This window comes from Electrona antarctica (genome assembly GCF_951216825.1).
Source record: "Electrona antarctica genome assembly, chromosome: 16".
Classification (NCBI taxonomy): domain Eukaryota; kingdom Metazoa; phylum Chordata; class Actinopteri; order Myctophiformes; family Myctophidae; genus Electrona; species Electrona antarctica.
In genome coordinates, this window is record NC_136797.1 from 16,047,902 (window position 1) to 16,068,296 (window position 20,395).

Genomic DNA, 20,395 nt, shown 5'->3' on the forward strand with positions numbered 1-20,395 from the left:
GCATAACATTGTGTCTATATGGGGCATGTACTTTTAAATAACCATAACTTGCTTAATTTTCAACCGATTTTCAAACGGTTTGGTTTGTTATAAACGTCAGAGATGTCCGCATACATAAATATGCTTTTATATGACATTTTTATAAAAAATACAATTAAGCAGATAAGCGTCCTGAATCATAGCCACGTTGATAACGTTTGTATTAAACCAACCCGTTTGTAAATCTGTCAAGATTTGAGCGAGTTATGACTATTTTAGTTTGAGCTGCCATTGAACATATTGTACTGTATAGCCCCTCAGCAGCAAGATGGCCACCGGGTGAACTACGTCAGAGACTCCGTCTTGAGCCATATAGCCTTTATATATATCTATGTTCCTATAGTCATAAATAACTCCACGGGTCCGCCTGCAGTCCCACCTCTTACCACTAGGGTAACTAGAGTGTGTGTGTGTGTGTGTGTGTGTGTGTGTGTGTGTGTGTGTGTGTGTGTGTGTGTGTGTGTGTGTGTGTGCGTGCGTGCGTGCGTGCGTGCGCGCGCGCCTTGCATTGTTTCCGTGCGTGCGTGCGAATGGGTGAATGTAATTCACATTTTAAAGCACTTTGGATGAAGGTGAAGCTTTTGAAATGCACCATTTACCATGAATGCACCATTCATCTGATGGATCTATAGCATCTATCATTTGACAACTACAGCATCTTCAAGGTGTGTGCTATCCAAAAGAGTTTAGCTTGTGATTATGAGCCAAAGAACTACTTACGGTGCTACTTAGCAGCATTTAGTGTGCATATTGAGCAGAGATAAAACATTTTGAAGCAGTGAGTGCGGCTTTGATTTGATATTTGTACTGATATGAGTTCAGAGAAATGCTTTAAGCATGTTACTGCCCTCCCTAAGATGGTTTGTGTTCATCTGTTCATCGTATCCCCAAGACAGTCAAGACATTTACAAAGCTTTCTTTAGGCCTACTTTTTCAGATTTTGTTTTTGTTTTTTTATTTTTTTTTATTTTCGGTTTTTTTATTGCAAAATGGGGTATTTATTAGGGATGAGATTCAATAAGTGAAAATATAACTAGATAGCTCTGAGTTTGCAGATCTGCTATTTTCACAATTTCTAAAGAAAAAAAATGTTGCTAAATGTTTGTTTATTAGGCTATTATGTGAAATATTGACAAAGACTAAAACTAAGGGCATTTTCTCTATGATTATAGTTAGAAACAATATTTTTTACTAGTTAACTGCAATAACCTTGCATCTGATCTGATATCAGAATTACTCTGCTGTCGGGCATTTGCATGAAGGCCATTGCTATCTCTTCTTCTTGCCGCGCGGTGACAGCTTTGCTGAGTTTTCAAAACTGACAACATTCTTTGAAAAATGTTCCGTCTCTTTTGTGATAAATGCTTGCACTGATGTTCTTCTCATTCAAAGAGCATCATAGATTCTTTTCCCACCTTGAACTGTGTGAAACTGAGTTGAACTGTTTGATGGAAACCTTTTTTTTCTTTCGTTTTAGCAATTTTAGCTATTTTCTAAATATGTATTTTTTCACAAAAAATGATGGTGATTTCTTTTTTTATTATTTACTATAGCCCTACTAGACCCCAGGAAATTACATCTGGCCATGAAATATCACGGGATCTATTGAATGTGAAGGGGGAGGTGATTGAGCCTATCACACACAGTATTGGAGCCCCCTAGTACCTCCCCCTTCACATTCAGTAGATCCTGTGACCTTTTGTGGCCAGATGTAATTTCCTGGGGTCTAGTAGGACTATAGTAAATAATAATAAACAAATTGCCGTGACATTTTGTTAAAAATAAATACGTATTTAGCCCCATATTCGAATGCCCCCGCCTCCTCTCAAAAATGAACTAAAATCATTCAAACTAAAGTATGCCGCAAATGAGAAAAGTTTAACCCTCAACCTTTTACTTTCTCTAATCACACCCGTGTGAACTGAGTGGTGCAAATCCCCCCCCCCCCCCCCCCCTCTCTCTCTCTCTCTCTCTCTCTCTCATTAGCAGGCAACATGCAGCACTATCTCTCTCTCTCCGTTTCTGGCACAACAGCGCCACTTTTGGTACTCATTGGTACTGGTCACACACATAGTCACACACAAACGGACATTGCTGTTTGTTGGAGTGGTTGCACCACTCAAAAACCCCATATACCCACTTCATTTTGAATTCCGGGACGTCTACTTGTAACACGAGTAGTTCTATATTGCAGTATTTATATGTACGTTTACTTAGGTAAAACATTTGGGTACTTTTTCCACCACTGTGGTAAACGCATCTGGTTATATCCACCTTTGCCCACTGTCACCAACCTGCCCCTGGGTGCTGTGTGCTGCACGGACACACAGGCAGGTACAAGCCTCATCAGTGTTCATTCACCCATGCAGTTGCAACTCTTGGGACAGAGTGTATACACATGACATGCAACCAAATGCGGGTACATTTTGGTCGCACTCTCAGTGCTGTTAAATGGACACTGAGGATTTGACTGTGCAGTTGTCAATAGATACGGTGTAACTGCAAGGAGATGCTCTGGCATTTCTTCTCACAGTGAATCTGTACCTCCACCCGAGATGCCAGACAGGAGTCGGATAACCCACCACATGGCTGCTGACCTCAATGTTTTCACTCAACAAACATGCTTTCAAAGGCAGAGATACTCGGCCCCCGAACACGTCGAGAATCCCAATGATCATTAATTGATAGGGTTTGCTATAGGCCTACACCATGTGCACGTGACTCGAATATGTATAGAGGTTTATGAGGGCTCTATTTTCGTCCACGCTAAACCCCTTATGCCTAAACTACTTTTTTGTTTAAAAAAATAGTAAAAAAGGCAAAGTAGTTTAGGGATAAGGGGTTTAGCATGGACGAAAGTAGAGCCCTATAGTAGTAAGAGTATCTTCTTTCGAAGAACCGTTCCGTGTGAATAAGGAAGATGTTACTGTCGTTTGAATCGGGACTGAAGAGTTTATGTCATTATGTGCTAATCTGGTTGTGCTGAAGAAAGAAAACGAAAACTACCCCAAAATGTGAAACCTCATTTCAGGTGCAACGGCCAACGGAACCTTTTCCAACTTACCATTTCCAGAGCAAAGTGGCCTCTTAGTGGTTCACTTTGATATAATAAATAAACCATTGCATTAATTTCTACTTGAGCTGAACCTCTCAACCTAATTCACTAATGAGATTGATCTCCACGTCCCCACATTACACAGATTAAATATTGAGCTGGACTCCATTAGTAGTATTGAGCAGACTGGAACGAGCTAGCATCACAGGTGAGCTTCTTCATTCTGTACAGTATGAGGGATGCTGTTAGATACAGTACTCTAGTCAATTGTTTAATCTGGGGAATAATGTCAGCACGGTGACACTGTAACCCCCGACATGTACGGTGCAACTTCAGAGTGCTCTCAGTGATGACGTTTTTTGTCAGGCAAAAACGTTGTAGCTCCATATTTCTTTTTATAGATTAATGCCCTGTTACAGTGTTTGTGTCACGCTAATAATGCATGGCAAAAATAGACGTGAATTTGTATATCTGCAATTCTCACTATTTTAGAACATTTTTCAAAAACGTTAAAACATTTTTGAAAATGTTCTCCTCTACCGCATTCCCAAAAATAGGGATGCCAGGTTGAAAGTGGATAAGAGTTTCTTTGGATTTTTATAAATATTAGCCAATGAAAAGTATTACTACATTGGCTCTATAGCTCTGGGCAATAGCGTTAGAAGGAGATCTCCTTCTAACCCTATGGAGCAGAGCAACATTGATTGGATCCATTGGAACACATCAGGCTCTTTCTTTCATTTCCTGAATTGTAACACGTTGTGAGCTTATGTAGGTCCTTTCTACGTGCGACACCATCACACGACGGAGCATACATTATAGGCTTAACAATGCGATGACAAGCCAACTCTCTGGGAGTGTTAATTCAACTCTGAAGGCCTGTAAGGGGCCATTTGTATTTTACTGTGTAGTTTGGCCTTGGTTAGAATTGGTCACCCAATACGCTCTTTATGTTCAGACATCTATTGTGCAATGCTAGTGCTTGGTTTGTGTGGGACGTCAAGTGCATGTATCAGCTAGTCTCTCATAGAGGAACTTGATGCCTATCTGTCTGTCTGTCTGTCTGTCTGTCTGTCTGTCTGTCTGTCTGTCTGTCTGTCTGTCTGTCTGTCTGTCTGTCTGTCTGTCTGTCTGTCTGTCTGTCTGTCTGTCTGTCTGTCTGTCCGCCTATCCGCCAGTCCATCGGTGTGTACATGTGTGAATACATGTTGTCAAAATGCCTACAGTACTTAAGAATAAGATACAGTTATAGAAATGTACCAGTTCATTAACTCCATGCTGTGATATTAAATATGAGCATCAGTGGGCCCACTCTTTTTGAGGCTTGAGTCTCTAATAACGTAGTCATCAGACATCACAATCCTCCACACAAGTTACATTTCTAATTATTATTCCCAGCATATGCCCCCCATTATAAGTATTGGTTCTGCCTCTGGCATGGAATATATGCTTAACGGTAAAGAGCCCTTCAGTATTGTATTTCAGGTCAGCCATTAACATAATTGCTTTTACCCACCAAGTAGGCTTTTCTTTCGCAGCCCAGGTTTAAATGTTTAATTACATTGTTTTAAGGCATCAAACTTTTGTACATGCCTTTGTGACAGGACAGCGCTGTTCGCTCAAATACAAAATGAAAGCCTTTCACGGTGTGTGCAAACAATAGATGTGTTTTGCTGTTTTCACAGCGTCGTTCTGGGGAGTTAGAGAGCGTTTGTCACAGTGCAGCTTCTGTTTCCATGTCTAAATTACACTCGCTTGGAAAGCTTAACAAGAAGGGCCCTGGTTAGAGTTACACACATCTCTGACAGATGTCAGTGTCTTCGAGGAGCGTGAGGCCTGATCTATACTTTGTCGTGCGGCCGTGTCCCGCGCTTAAAATGGCACGCTCACCTGCAAGCTCACAGTGCTCGCGTCTATTTCTGGCACTATATAATTAAGCACTAGTGAACGTGTGTGAAAAGAGCAACTACTTATGAAACCTTTAAACAATTTAATTTAAAAGAGCAACTACTTATGAAACCTTTAAACAATTTAATTAAAAAAAAAACACATCTTCATAGAAACATTTATTGTGGCTTTATGGTGCTTTTCAGGAGCTGTTCTGTTTTCGCAGGAATATGGTTTATTTGTAGAAAATGCTGCATTGCTCGCATGTCTGTCCACACTGTTACCGTCATGCTCGATTTGTTTGTGTTGAGCTGCCAGTTCTCTCTGAACAGCGAGCTACCCGTTTTGAGTGGTTCTTGTTTGGCTTGAAAATGGCATTGAAATTAGCATTGCCATGAATAATCAAAGGTCTTTGTGTTAACACCACATCCTGATTCATATTTAATCTGCTTGACAATCTACTTCACGCGTTGTGAGCTTGTATAGCTTGTATAGCTGTTTTCATTGAATGTTGATGGTTGTATGGGGGCGCTATAGTATCAAGGTGCTTGTGAAATCATAAGGCTGTGATGTGCGGGTGGCGCTGACATCATTTTCTGTGGGTGTACATACTGTATGTCATTTCCTCATGGCTTTGATCCCCAACATGATGAATGAAAGCCTTCTATGGCAGCAGGAGATATACTGTAATTCCATTTCAGTCATTCAAGATTTTTTGTAATGTATATAACCTCCACATATACAATCTGGGTCACTCATCCCATTATACTTAAAGCAATTGGACTTTTTTCCCTCAGAAATTCAGAGTTAAAGGGGCATTCCACTCATTTTCAACATGTCATTAATATACCTTAGAGCTGTGTGGAAATAATAAAAAGTCCCCCCACTCTGTGTTTCCTAGAACTAGAGGTCTGAAAAAAATCATTAACATGGTGAAACACATCTTGATGATGTCATCAAGATGTGTTTCACCATGTTAATGATTTTTTTCATACTTGCAGTTCTAGGAAACAGCTCTAAGTGAAATGTTGAAAATGGGTGGTTTTCCCCCTTTAAACTAAATAGGGGCTTGTCGGCAGGATGTCAAGTAAAAATGTGTGACTTCTTTGTTTATTTATTACCCTTTTTTGCTCAGAGACAGCTGAAATATTAAAACGTGTGCAGTCAAATATGGTCTGTGAAGGCATACTTTGTTTTTCCACTTTTGATCAATAGTTTATGCATTGCTGGATCAGTGGTTCTCAGAGTGGGGTTTGCGATGCGACTTTGTGAGTTGTGTGCTTGTTGATCTGCTATTTTATAAATAACCGTGGACATTCTTGCAAAAGTTTGATATTTCAACAACACACATCTTGTATGTGGGTCCAAAACATTTTTTTTGATGGGGGTCCTGGACATGAAAACGTTAGAGAACCACTGCTGTAGATTCTGCTACCAAGAAAAGCCTTCTTGAATTTGCTGAGAGCAACATTTTGTGAAATATCTGCTGCCAATTGTGAAGGCCTGGATACAGGCAGATAGGACCTTGGAGTGAGGCAGGAGACGCTTCAGCATTGCTTGTCATAAAGAGGAGTTATTTGGAAAAATGCAGTGGAAGCTAACATAGCCTGATAGTGACGAATGTGCACTGGTGGAAAATAACTAAGTGCATTTACTTAAGTATTGTATAAGTATGGTGTAGAGGTGCCCTTTACTTTACTTGAGTATTTAAAATGTTCAATACTTATACTTCATACTCAGAGGCAAACATACGTATGACTCCACTTTATTGTAGTTGACCATGGAGGTCTTACACTGCAAAGTCCTGAGTGTGCATTCGCTGTAACTCTCAAGGTTAAACGGACACTCTAGATTTTGCAGTGCACTGAGCAATGAATCCTGGACCTGATATAAAGTGCTAGATTGGATTGAAAATGATTGAGGGAGGGGGAGGAAAAGGGGAAAAAAGAGCAAGGGAATGCGGCAGAAGACGCAGAACAGAGTGATAAAAGCCTGATTTATAATTCGTCATGCAATGGAGTCACGTGCCGAAAATAGACGGTCAACAAGCTCACAACGCGTCACATCCGCAGCACGTTGTGAGCTTGTAGATCGGCTATATTCGACACAATGGTGTTGCATGCAGGAGTATCATGGTATATGAGAGAGGGTGGAAGAGAGTGATGAAGATGAGTGAATCTCCCCAGTGAAATGGCCAACCTTCTGGTCTGTGAGAAGAAGCTATGTTAATGTAGTGATGGCAGATGTTCTCATCAGTATAACGCTTTGAAGCTGAAAATGTTTGCGACATATGCTCCCTTACCCTTGCAGTTTGGCTGAAAGGTTCGCTGCTAATATAACACTTGCTAACTAACAAAACATGTTAATTGACACTTTAGACTCCTTGTGACTTATTGTAATTAAGGTTTAAATATTTATACTAATATATTTTTTAAATAGGGACAGGAAAAGACCAACACTTTCTTGAACTGTCACGTGCGAGCATTTCTATATGACCTGATTATGCACCCCAATTATTTGGGCTATTTAACAAGAGCACAAACTATTTCTCTCAATTCTGTTATTAATATTTTCACCAATAATTATCCGCTTAAAAGTTGACTGGAGTCCCCAGGGCTCTCTAGTCTATACCGTAATAGTCCCCTTACTGTTTTTTGCTACAATTAAGCTCACAATGCGTTGCAACACGTCACATTGTGAGTTTCTATTTGCATGGATGTTTGCCCCCAGAATAGGGATGCCATGGATTCCAGTTTGCAACCTAACCCATTCTGGACGGGAACACTTTTTTGTGTTTCAAGGATTTATTATATTTTAGCTATTGAAAAATAGCAGATCTACAAGCTCGTATAGCTTGTATAGGTCTGCTATTTTTTGAAAAATCGTGAAAATGTGGCGCAAATCTTTGAATATTTATTCTTCCAGAGCGAACGTTTTTACCTCAAATCTTTGCTTCTGAGGGGCGTCCCTGGAACAACATATTTTCAGATGGGGGTCGGCCAATTACATATAGTTTTTGGGGTCCTTGACATGAGAAATCTTGAGAACCACTGACATAGAAACATAGGTTTTAGAAGGCAATGATTTAGAAGCCCTTTTTTTTCTTTTTTTCCCGAATCGTCTTCAGGTCTAAATGGGGCTATAAACACCAACTTAATTTCACTTTTTTTCCGCAGTTATTCATGGTGGACAACGCGGCCGACGACTGGAGGATAGCCATGACCTACGAGCGCATCTTCTTCATCTGCCTGGAGATCCTGGTGTGCGCCATCCACCCCATCCCGGGGAACTACACGTTCACGTGGACGGCGCGCCTGGCCTTCACCTACACTCCGTCCAAGACGGACGCCGACGTGGACATCATCCTGTCCATCCCCATGTTCCTGCGGCTGTACCTCATCGCGCGCGTCATGCTGCTGCACAGCAAGCTCTTCACGGACGCCTCGTCGCGCAGCATCGGTGCGCTCAACAAGATCAACTTCAACACGCGCTTCGTGATGAAGACCCTCATGACCATCTGCCCCGGCACCGTGCTCCTGGTCTTCACCATCTCGCTGTGGATCATCGCGGCGTGGACTGTCAGGGCGTGCGAGAGGTGCTTATTATAGAGCCCCGGCCCCTTCTCACACTATGCTTTTTGAAAATATGAATAGGACCCCAGACACAGATACGGACACAGCTCTATATGGTCCCTCGGCCCTACGTTTCCCCAGCTTTAGGGTTGTGGTCGTTGGGGTTAAGGGCCCTTTTATACTTGGTTGTCAAGTACAGAAAATAGCGGATCTACAAGTTCAGATCTGGCTCGCAGACATGCATTGGGAGCTTGTAGATCGGCTATGTTTGGTTGGGTGAGCATAGGGCTGATCGGGGGAACATATAGTCACGCTCGACGAACACATGCATGGATCAACAAAGAGATCTTAATTAGCTCATGTTGCATAGTGATGAAGTTAGATAACCAACCCTTCACAAACAGAAAGGTATCACTACCATTTTATTTCCTCAGATGTCGTTTATAAGATCATGTGCTGACGGAAGTCTTTTAACTTCTGAATTAATCATGAATGGATAGGGGAGTTGGAGGATGGGTGGTTGATTTGTTCCCATGTGCCTATATAGGTTTTGCAAGCTAATGCATTTTTTATTACAGATATCATGACAGCCAGGACATAACCAGCAACTTTCTAGGAGCCATGTGGTTGATCTCAATCACTTTTCTAACCATTGGATACGGGGACATGGTCCCCAACACATACTGTGGAAAAGGAGTCTGCCTCCTGACTGGCATTATGGTGAGAAGACAAATGTAGTTCTAGTGATGATGATACAATTTATAGAATTCAATTCAGTAATGTATTGTGTCCCCTGAGAGAGTATACTTAGCCTAAGATTTAGACTCTATGTATTTATCGATTCTGACATTTTCAATCTACGAGAGTCTAGGTCCGGGGGGGACAGTTCAGGAATCAACGTTTCGACCCCTCCGGGTCTTCATCAGGAATCATTCCTGATGAAGACCTGGAGGGGTCGAAACGTTGATTGCTGAACTATGTACCAATAAAACTACTGGGAGCTTAACATCGGTGTGCGGACATCCAACATTCTTCCTGTAATGAAGGCTTAGACTCTCGTTAATTGAAAATGTCAGAATCGATAAATAGGCTACATCTACGAGAGACTCTAAATCTTAGGCTAAGAGTATACTTATGGCGGCCATTTATGAGTGGGTATATATGAGGCCATCTGGGAATCAGAAGGTCACCATGTCCCTCAGTGTATGTGTCAAAGTGTCCCAGAGCAAGACACTTAAGCCTAAACTGCTCCCCCCTCCCATGCCCTCATCAGTGCTATCTGAGCAGCCATCAGCTGGGTGAAGCAATAAAAATCAATTTCCCCTCGCACAGGGACCAGAAAGTGCTACCGTTTTCCTTATACTTGTAAATGTGGATCCTGTTGAGGGAGGGACGCTAGACAGGGAGGGTGATCTTTGTCACTGCATGTGGTCTAATCCTACGAGCTGGGTTGGGAGGAGTAGGACGGAGGTCATACATCCTCCTCGTTGGTAGGTGAGCCAGTAAGGTACACTATCGGAATGAATTCGCAAAGCCCGGACGGTTAGCTCAACCGTCCGGGCACCTAGGCTGCTGAACCAGCCTGACGGCGTGCCGCGGTTTCGACTCCCGATCCTGTCAGTCTACTTTCAACCTATCAATAAAGGCAGAAAAAGCCAAAAAGAAAAAAAGGAATCAATTGGCAAGATGACTAAATTGGGAGAAAGAAAGTTTGTGATTGATGGTTCCATATGCAGATTTCATAGTGCTCTTTGTTTCTGCTTATCGTAACTTTACAGCATTATTCTACCAAAACAGCGTTTGACAAACAAATGAAACGTATACAGTACGAATGCCATGCTTATAGGTCTATCATTTTACAGGGTGCTGGCTGCACGGCCTTGGTGGTGGCTGTGGTGGCAAAGAAACTGGAATTAACCAAAGCTGAAAAACATGTCCATAATTTTATGATGGACACCCAGCTAACAAAAAGGGTAAGTAAAATCCATCCAGCTCGTCAACTTCATAACATCACAGGCATTGTTTTATAATTGAGCTAAGAGTTACTTGAGGTAAAACGTTAAAGCTTAAGTTAAAAAAGATTTTATTTAATTTCATTTAATTTCATTTAATTTCATTTAATTTCATTTAATTTCATTTAATTTCATTTCATTTTGGCATGCTCGAAATAAGGATGCCAGATTGATTGATTGTTGTTTTTCTTTTTCCTCCCTGGTGGTTTAGGTGAAAAATACAGCTGCGAATGTTCTCAGGGAGACTTGGCTCATCTACAAGAACACCAAACTAGTGAGGAAAATGGACCATGCCAGAGTCAGAAAACACCAGAGGAAATTCCTCCAGGCCATTCACCAGTAGGTACCACCCGTCCCTCTCATCTTTGATGCCAGTCATGTTGGTATACAATGGCTCTATGCACACAGAATAACTCTTCCTTCTTCCGAGCAGCTTCCCTACTTCCTTCACAGGTGTTACCGATGATACTAATTAAGGCGCTCTGTTCCATTTAGTGTACAGTGGTTCTCAAACTTTTTAATTTCAAGGAATCCCATATATCTGAGAGTGTACAAATGGAACTAAATGGACCCGTAACTCAGAGTTATACACACCATTTGGAGGATACTTTGAGACCCACTGGTGTAGCAGAAGTGTCTCCAGTGAGCCAACATGCACAATAGCAGCACTGGAGCACCCTGACAGTGCATTTTAACAGCGGGCGACAGCCAGACAAATTTTCCGGAAGTGCATTATTTGTCTAGGGCACCCCGGCAACTACCGCCGATAGCAGGCGAACGGCTGATAGTGTCGCCCGATGCTCACCGCTGTTAAAACGCACTGTGACTCTGTAACACCTGTGAAGGAAGTAGGGAAGCGGCCCAAGTTCTTTCCAAAATGGTGTGTGTGCATATAGCCTATTCCAACCTTTTGTCCAGCAGAACGTTCCTTTGGCAAACCATGGTGGAGTACAAACCTGAAATCTGAATTGTTTGACACCTGTAGCAAAACAGATACTGTTGACATTGAATGATTTTTGTATTCATATGCTTCTTTCACCTGACTGACACCTGATTTACTTTATATTAATGAATCTAATATAAAGACAATTAGCTGACATGAAGATATATTCTTCAAGGGTAAACGGTGTAAACATTTACAAACATTTTCTTGGGAAATCTATCTATCTATCTATCTATCTATCTATCTATCTATCTATCTATCTATCTATCTATCTATCTATCTATCTATCTATCTATCTATCTATCTATCTATCTATCTATCTATCTATCTATCTATCTATCTATCTATCTATCTATCTATCTATCTCCTGCTGTCAGGTTGGTGAGTGTCTGTCCTTGTGCACTTTAGCTGTGGGTCAGATATCAGGCTGACACATCTTCTACTGGTTGCTCAGACATTTACCTGTCAGCGAGGCTCTTAGTGGGTCTCCTGGGACCTCCCGATGTCTAATTTATGCGCCATGCACAATGGCATCGTGCGCTGAAAATAGCCGACCTGCAAGCTCAACATGTTTCAGATGCGATGTGATGTGAAGTTGAACTTGTAGGTCGGCTATTTCCGCTGTGCAACACCAAGTATGAATCAGGCTTGAGACTTACCCATCTCCAAAACTCATTCAGTATTGACACATCTTCATTTTGGTCAGTTTTCTTTTTCAAGTATGAGCTATCTTCAACCTTATTTCAGTAAGTTGTTGTAACCAAGATACTCAATGCTAAAGAAAAATCTGCAAATCATAGACTTACACCAGGATCATGGCTGGTTATTACACACATAGGGGAGATTAGTCTTGAGCACAATTCTCCCTGTTTGTTTGGTTTCTTGTTTTCTTTTTTAGTTTGTGATTTTATGTATGTAACTGGGTCTGTGTGGTTTCCTGTGTGCAACTTTGATTTGCTCATGTATCTTTTGAATGTACATTGTTTGTTTTCAAAAGGCATTAAGAGTTTCAATTATAATATGGAAGAGAATATTGCCTGCTGCTGCAACCCCCATCCGAGATATTGCCATTTGTTATGGTTGCTTTGTCAAGTTATTATGTCCTTAGTGTTGTATTCAGGCTATTTGTGGTGCTGATGATGACAACATCTTATGTCCACCCCCTGTTCTCTAGGACAACCTAATAATGGAAATCCCTTGAAGCTAAAGCCAAGTCTACAAAAGAACCAGCTTCAGTGGTTTAAAAAAAAAAGTCCCTGCTGTGTACGCAAGGGGAAATACTCAGCATTTTGCCTTTCCGATATCTTTTGATACAGGGCAGATGTATATGTTTTGATTGAGATTCAGATACAGACTGAACGAGGAGGGAGTGTGTGCATATTTGATTATTAATTAAGTAGGCCGGCCTACTTAATAATCTTGTAGAGGCAAGTCTTAACTTTTAAGGCTAATTCATATGTGTGAACAACTGTGTTGGCCCAAAGGCTTCTAAGTGCATCATCGCCTAAAGTTTAGGGTACAGTCCGTGGTAGCCATGGTTCACAATCACATGATGCTCGTACTTCACGTTCTTTTGCCATTGGCTTTCAACTACGTGCCCCTATCGGCCGGGAGGAGTGTGGCACTCGGTGTGTTCGATATAGGCACGCTGACCGCACTGCCAATACAAACTAATAGGCGAGTGCGCTCCCGGTGTGCAACTGTGAATTTCCCAAACAAAACCCGTTTGAGAAAAGTAGCCGGGGCACTCGGAAGAAAATGCTTTTTATTAAACAACGCGCGATGCAGAAATGCTAATCGCTGTACCAGCAAATTTCTAACACCCGTGGCACATGTGGCGAGGACTTTATATTTGAAATCGAAATGTTTATATACACGTTTGGACTGTAAATGTAGCGATTGCGTAAAACAGGCTGCAGTTGCGCCATGACTGTCATGATAATCATGACAGTCATGTTTCAGGGCTAAGTCTGTGGTACAGTGTCTGTGTTTAGATACAGTCTCTGTACAGTCTCTGTGTGTACATACTAGTAGTCTCTGTTTAGATGACTCCATCTAGAGAAAAACAACAAGCCAAGTGAAGGGTTCACGAAGGGACAGTTTAGAGTTCATTGGCAACTTGTTGTGATCGAGGCTACTGTAAATGTCAAGTCAATTATCATTATATCTTTCTTCTTGATCAAAGCTTGATCAATGTGAACGGAAGTCCACTACAGCCAGGCGCATGGATGTGGATCAAAACCTTCATCAAATCATGCTTTTAGTGTGGTTGATTCTCTGCAGCTCTCTTTGGGGTACCCGCAGTATGAAGGACAGCTGTCTGCTCTGTAGATTTTCAAGCTTTCTACATGCTCATAAAACGTAAACGTTGACGGCAGATTGCTGGCCGAGCGCTGGCGCTTTGGCATGGGGGGTCAGATCAACATGGAATGAATTCTGTACTGGCAATATAAGGAGCATGTCTTGAGTGTACAGGGTTTGATGAGGTCAGATCAACATATGGAATGTCAGAACAGGTCAGCTCCATACATAAGGATGGTAGCGGGGTCATTCTCTTGAGTGTACACTACAGGGTTTGATGAGGGCCCAGGTAGGACCGGGCCTTCATTTTCGGGCCTGTTGAGAACACTAGTTTTCGCCGGCTGCCGGGCACGGCTGCACTAATAACTTTGGGGCAGGCCGTCCAGAGTTGGAATGGACAGGTGGGCCTGTTGAGAATTCTAGTTTTCGCCGGCTGCCGGGCGCGGCTGCACTAATAACTTTGGGGCAGGCCCGTCTAGAGTTTGAAATTTGAATGGACAGGTATAAGTCAAAAGGGAGACATTTGGCGAAAATAACAGATCTTACATGCTCACAATGTGTCAAGTTGCAACATGTTGTGAGCTTGTGGATCCGCTAGATTTAGATGATTAGGTATAGGTCTGACTCTGCCTGAATTCTAAGGAGTAGAATAGGAACTGATGGAACGTATTGATGGAATGAATGTACTATAGATGAAGGCATCTACCTGTAGATCCAGTCCAACAGTTAAATAAGAGCAAAGGGCCACATTCAAGATGAAAGGACCTTCCGAGCTGATCATTTATGCCATGCATTCTGGCAGCTTGTGTTCCACGTTAGTATAATAAAGTACTCAGCGCTGGAATTATGAGTGCGCTGCGTCTCCCTTAAAGACCTCGCCGTTATTTCTGATAGCCAGCAGCTCACCACTATATTGGGTGTGCGTGCGTTTCCACATGTCTCTAATACCGTATAGCCTATACTGCATGTTTTTATGTATGCACAACTGAAAATCATATTGTCGTTGCTGTTCAGAAGTGAGAAGACAGCAGAGCGATGGGGGTTGCAACAGCCGGACCTTAACAGATTTTGCCATCTGAATATGTCTATCTGATGTTGTAATAATTCATTTGTCTACTTTATGTTTCCTTTTTTTCCTGTTTGTGTCAACACTATGCAATAGAGCTCGAAAGTAAGTCTTCGCCTCACGTGTAGCTGCAGAGCTGTTGTGTGTGCATGCTAACAAGAAGCTTGTCTTTGAAATCAATGAGATAAAATGTGACTAAAAATTACACTCCCTCAATCGATAAGTGAAATTCATAGCTCACAAATATGCTTTGGGCTTGCAAAGGCTGCATTTCACGCGACACAATCATCAATTTGTCAAGGATCTTTCATTTTATCAACTGGTATTTTTAAATAGTTGGCATGTCATGCCAATTTGACAAAAACACTCAAAGCTTGCTTTCTTTAACACTTACGAAGAACACATTTTACAACACATTATAAACAACTTACACCCTGTTACTAAGATGCAATACTGCACACTGTAAAAAAAGAGGAAAAAAAAAAGAAAAAAAAAGAACTACTATAGATGCTACTAACGTGAATTTCAATTATCTGTGATGGAGGGTGTTTTTCATTCATTGTTGCATGAATGTGATGAAAAACCTGATCTTTAATCAGAAAAACCACTGATTAAAACGCCAAACAACTGTGCTTTCACGTACCGAATGATGACGGTTAGAGCTTGTTAGCGGACAAAGACCTGCTATAGCAAGCATATTCTACGTATATATCTCTCAGTCTCAGAGGTCATGTTACGCCCCCACTTGCCAGTCATGGAGTCACACAGTTCTGGGCTCGGGTCATCTTTCGGATTGTGGAACCATTGTTGACGCCTGTGACTACATTTGCAGCAACGCCCACGCCATTTCTCTCTTGGATGACTTGTAGTAGACAGAGCAACAGCACTTGTTCAGTCCAAAACCACAGGAACGTACAGTTGGGTGCCACTGATATTGTCCCTTATCATTTGACCCATTTAGGCCTGACCTCAAAATTTAAAAAAATCCTTCTAAATCCTCCAGTTTTCTGAAATAAATATTTTCACGATTTTTCAAAAATAGCAGATCTACAAGCTCGTAGCGCGCCACTCGGTGGCGCGCTATGAGCTTGTAGATCTGCTATTTTTCAATAGCTAAATTATAACAATGTTTAAAACACCAAAAGGGGTTCCCGCCCAAAATGGGTTAACTGTCCTTTTGCGCAGATCACGCAAACCTCAGCAAAAAGAAAAGGACAATATCGATGGCCTCCAACTGTACAGTTTACAGTATATTTGATTCTCAATTCTTTTTTATTGTAAGTCCCCCTGCAGTTTGATATGCATTGGTACGATTCGATACAATTTTATTTTAGTTATATAGTATTTGTTTTTCTTTATTTTTTTAACTCTCTGGGAGCCGAATCTACACTGTAAAATCCTCAGTGTTATTTTAATTCTGAGATTGTACAATGGAACCAAACGGTCCAAAATAGGACAAAATTAGGAACATTTTAGTTCCATTTGTACACTTACAGAACCACAACTATCAATCTTTTAGCTGGGAATACCCTGGACCCCCCCCCCCTCCCCACAGGACAAAATGTTGAGAACCTGTTATTGCATCAATAGGCACAATAGCAGTACTGTATGTAGGCAATGGCATTACTATGCATTTTGATTGATTGATTGATTGAAATATTTATTAACAGTTTGCAGAATTACAGTACATTTCAAGCACAAACTCAATACAAAGACTGTTAACTGTGAGTGGACGACCCAATAAAGCATTACACTTTACAAGAGGGTCCACCTTGTTCAATTAATCAAAACATTTAGAGACGTACTACAAATAGACACTTCTATATATTATGTTGCATATATTATGTTGCATTTATGCAACAATATGTCTTTCAATATGCTGTAGGGAAATATGGCTGTTTTGCCAATAATGAAGCAAACAGCCTTGACACACTACTAGGCCTACTATTCCTTGGGTCTGCTGTCCTGATCCCTTTACAAGGTCCAAAGAGCAATATGAAGGGAGCAATAACACTCCGGCAGCATGTTCCTGTTAGCTCACGATCTGAGAGGATGTGTCAAACGTGAGTCCCAAGAGAAGGTTGTCCTGATTTTCCCCAAGAGGCAGCAAATATGACAGTGTTAGTCTCTCTCAGCACTATTCAGTAGCTACTCGGGGACAGCGTGTCTTGGACAGGAACCAGCCTTGGAATGTGCATCCTGTCCATTAGTCTAACGGGGAAAAAAATAGCATTAGTCTTCCCACAATGAGGTAAACGGGGGTCATGTCAAAGAAAACAACCCAGGAAAAATATAGGATGCAGCACTATTCAGATTCAAAGGGGTATTGAAAAGCTTAGCATAGCTGTTTTTTTTTTTGTTTTCTTTTCATCTGATGAATAGCAAAGCGAAGGTTTAGAGCATCCATCGAAAGGGATAACTGGCCAGGAATAGTGAATCACATGGCAAGTAGGCCTATGCTTCCCCAGTCTGAGCCTAACTTCCACTTCTCAACGCCACCATCTCTGACAGCTAATGGTCATCCAACCGTGAAATGCACAATTCTAACAAATCTTACATCAACCGCAAAGAAAAGGCATTCAACACAATGAAAATCACCATTTTAGACGGCCTCATGTTCCCTTTCATTTCAACAGACTACTTGAATAATAAAATACTATTTTGCAAGAGTATTCTCTAGTTGTGTTAGCATCTGCTCTGTGTGAAGCATTTTGCCCCCCTTTCAGTTGTGAGGATATTCGCCTGTATTATCCTTGGTTGCTGTGGCGCCCTCTGTTGGCCTAACATTTTGTCATTTTTGCTCCACTTCTGACTGTCTTCAAGACACTTACAAAAATGAGCCTGCACTGCATGAGATTGGTGAATCTGCTCTAATAATCTGAGATCCCCTATGGCCATTCTTTCTTTCTTTCTTTCTTTCTTTGATTTATGCTACTGTTATCAGTTTCACACAGTCTATATACTTTAAGAGAATTCAGGTTTTAGAGAAATATCTAGACGGTTTTATCAAAAGACAAACCGCTGTTCTCTCGATGTATACTTGGTTGCACGGTTACAAAAAATAAGTGATCTTGAAGATCGACTATTTTCGGTGTGTGACACCCACGTGAAAGTAAGTATAACTCGGGCATAAAGAGCTGGCTACTCATTGAAGTAATAGTGCCTGCTACAGCTGGCTTGGCCTTTTATTGTCCCCAGTGCATGCATGGGTGTGGGCAGGGAAGCAAAAGAATCCACCCTGACATCTTAAAACATAAAATCCACTGCAAAATACAAAGTGAAAGCGTATAAATGGACCCAGTGGTGAATTTTTACACTCTCTGTGCGTTCATCAGCACTCTGGATTTTCCAGTGCGTGGTCCAGACTCCAGAATATACTGCACAGTTGCAGTTTCCAAACCCCCCCAGAGACCCTGTCTTTAGAAGCCTAATTAAACAAGGAACGTGAATTATTTAAGCCTGGTATATGGATTAGGTGAGACTTTGGAAATAGGATATTTGGGTTATTGGATGTGTTCCATATCACCAGTGTATTTATCCCACAAATCAATATAATTGATGAGATCACAATCTCATATAATATTTGTATCATACCAGCAATGTGTTTGTTTTGTTTGTTTGTTTTCTATCCAGAATACAAGATTACTATAGGCTGCTAAACTGATTAAAATGTTAAAATGCAAACTTTGACTTTAGTAATTTAATCCAAATGAATGCACTTCTTAGCGTCATTTTAGTGTCAGGGATTAAAAAGATAGTGTTCTTTCTGCGCTTTATATGTGGCCTATTGGATGTATTAATCAAATTAAAAAAGAAAGCTTGACCCCCAGAAGAAACCTTTAGAGTGCGTGCGTGCGTGCGTGCGTGCGTGCGTGCGTGCGTGCGTGCGTGTGCACACGCACATCACAGAGATTGTTTTATAAACTGGTATGTCAAGAAATCAGGACTGTATACAGTCCTGATTTCTACAGTGCATTTAAATATACAGGTTATGATGAGAATACACAGGCCCTTATACGGGTCCATTTGGTTACATTTGCACCCTGTCGGAGTTCAGTTAACACTCAGGATTTTACTGTGTAGATCTTCCCCGTTCCTTCATTAGATATTCCTACACTACAGGCATGTAGGGATGTTCAGATTATCCTCTAACCAGTAACCACTTGAGCCCCAGTATCAATATTCTGGTTTGAACATTAGCAACAAACAAATAAACAGACAATCTACAAGTCATGCATTAGTGAGCTTGTAAATCGGCTGTATTTTGTGTTGAGGGCAGGAAAAAGCGGTGGAAGTACAGAGCCAAGCCAACTCCGGTCCAGTTTATTAAGTCTAGACTAGGGTTTAAGTGGCTACGGCAGATTTCTCTTTTTGTGACCTTCTTTCCACTTGCATGCAGCTGAACCAAACGGACTGACCCCCCCCCCCCCCCCCCCCCTATCAACCCTTGCATTCTCTGACACACATTCTATATGCATGTCCCTCATAGGAGTGTCCTCCGTGTGTATGCCTTGTGTGCACAAATCGATTCATTAACTCTGATAGCATTATTTATTGGGTTCTGAATGGTCTTGTGTTCAGATTGAGAAGTGTTAAAATGGAGCAACGCAAGCTGAATGACCAAGCAAACTCACTAGTGGACCTTGCTAAGGTAAGCTAGACTAACAGTTTACTGTTGGTTATGGACATTTGCATTGTACATTAAGGATGGGGCATCTAACTTGAAGCGTTGCATTGGTTCGTGACTGTGTGATGGTATTATAAATGCATGCTAATTCGTTAGATTAATTTGTTTTGTGTAATGCAATCAAAGTCTACAGGTGTCAAATAAACAGACAGGCTTTTATATGATCATAAACAAAAGGTCAAGCCGTGTGATTTAAGTTGTTTTTTTTGCAGTGCACTGACATGTGGATCTATGAGGTTTGCCACGAGTTTCTTTTACAGTTTTACAGTGTCAATGACATTATTCATGACAGGTAGGCTATCCCTAAAAGAATTCACGGGAATCAGAGAGAGAGAGAGAGGTTCAGTAATCCTCCGTTTTGTTTCACTTAATGTAGTGTTTGATGATTGTCTCTGGATGCAATTTAACAGAAGTTGACAAACCATAGGGTGTGATCAGGCAGTGTGCCAGCCTCACAGCCTGACACAGCAGAAGGCAGGGAGACACACCGTGATCTGATGATTCAGCCAGAAGTAGACAAGAGAATGAAAGGCTGAGTGCAGTTTGGACAGTATATTCTCAAGTCAAGTAAATACTCAAGTATTCAAAAATACAAATTGCAAAGTACATTTTAATTTGAAAGTACATGAAATTTAGAACATTTCCCCCAAAAGGTAAGAGAGAAAGAAATCAGACATTTATTTATTTTTAACGATTTTGCAACCCATTTTTTCACCCAGTGTCAATTATCTAATGTAATCCTGGGCGCTACACTTCCTCTGCCAACCTGGGGGGGGGGGGGGGGGGGGTCATGCGTCCTTCTATGCATGAGGAGTCCAAGCTGCTTCTTTTCA

At 41.3% G+C, this 20,395-nt stretch overlaps 1 protein-coding gene across 2 annotated transcripts in view; it reads left to right on the forward strand.

The window, feature by feature from the left end:
- Positions 1 to 20,395, forward strand: part of kcnn2 (potassium calcium-activated channel subfamily N member 2) — a gene marked incomplete at its 5' end in the record, with an annotated part of 36,970 nt that overhangs the window by 13,614 nt on the left and 2,961 nt on the right. For both annotated transcript variants that reach the window (XM_079524640.1, XM_079524641.1), the window contains 5 exons: positions 8,158 to 8,576; positions 9,132 to 9,273; positions 10,416 to 10,526; positions 10,777 to 10,904; positions 19,457 to 19,526. In XM_079524640.1, the coding sequence (XP_079380766.1) occupies positions 8,158 to 8,576; positions 9,132 to 9,273; positions 10,416 to 10,526; positions 10,777 to 10,904; positions 19,457 to 19,526 (870 nt within the window). The remainder of the gene's footprint in view (positions 1 to 8,157; positions 8,577 to 9,131; positions 9,274 to 10,415; positions 10,527 to 10,776; positions 10,905 to 19,456; positions 19,527 to 20,395) is intronic.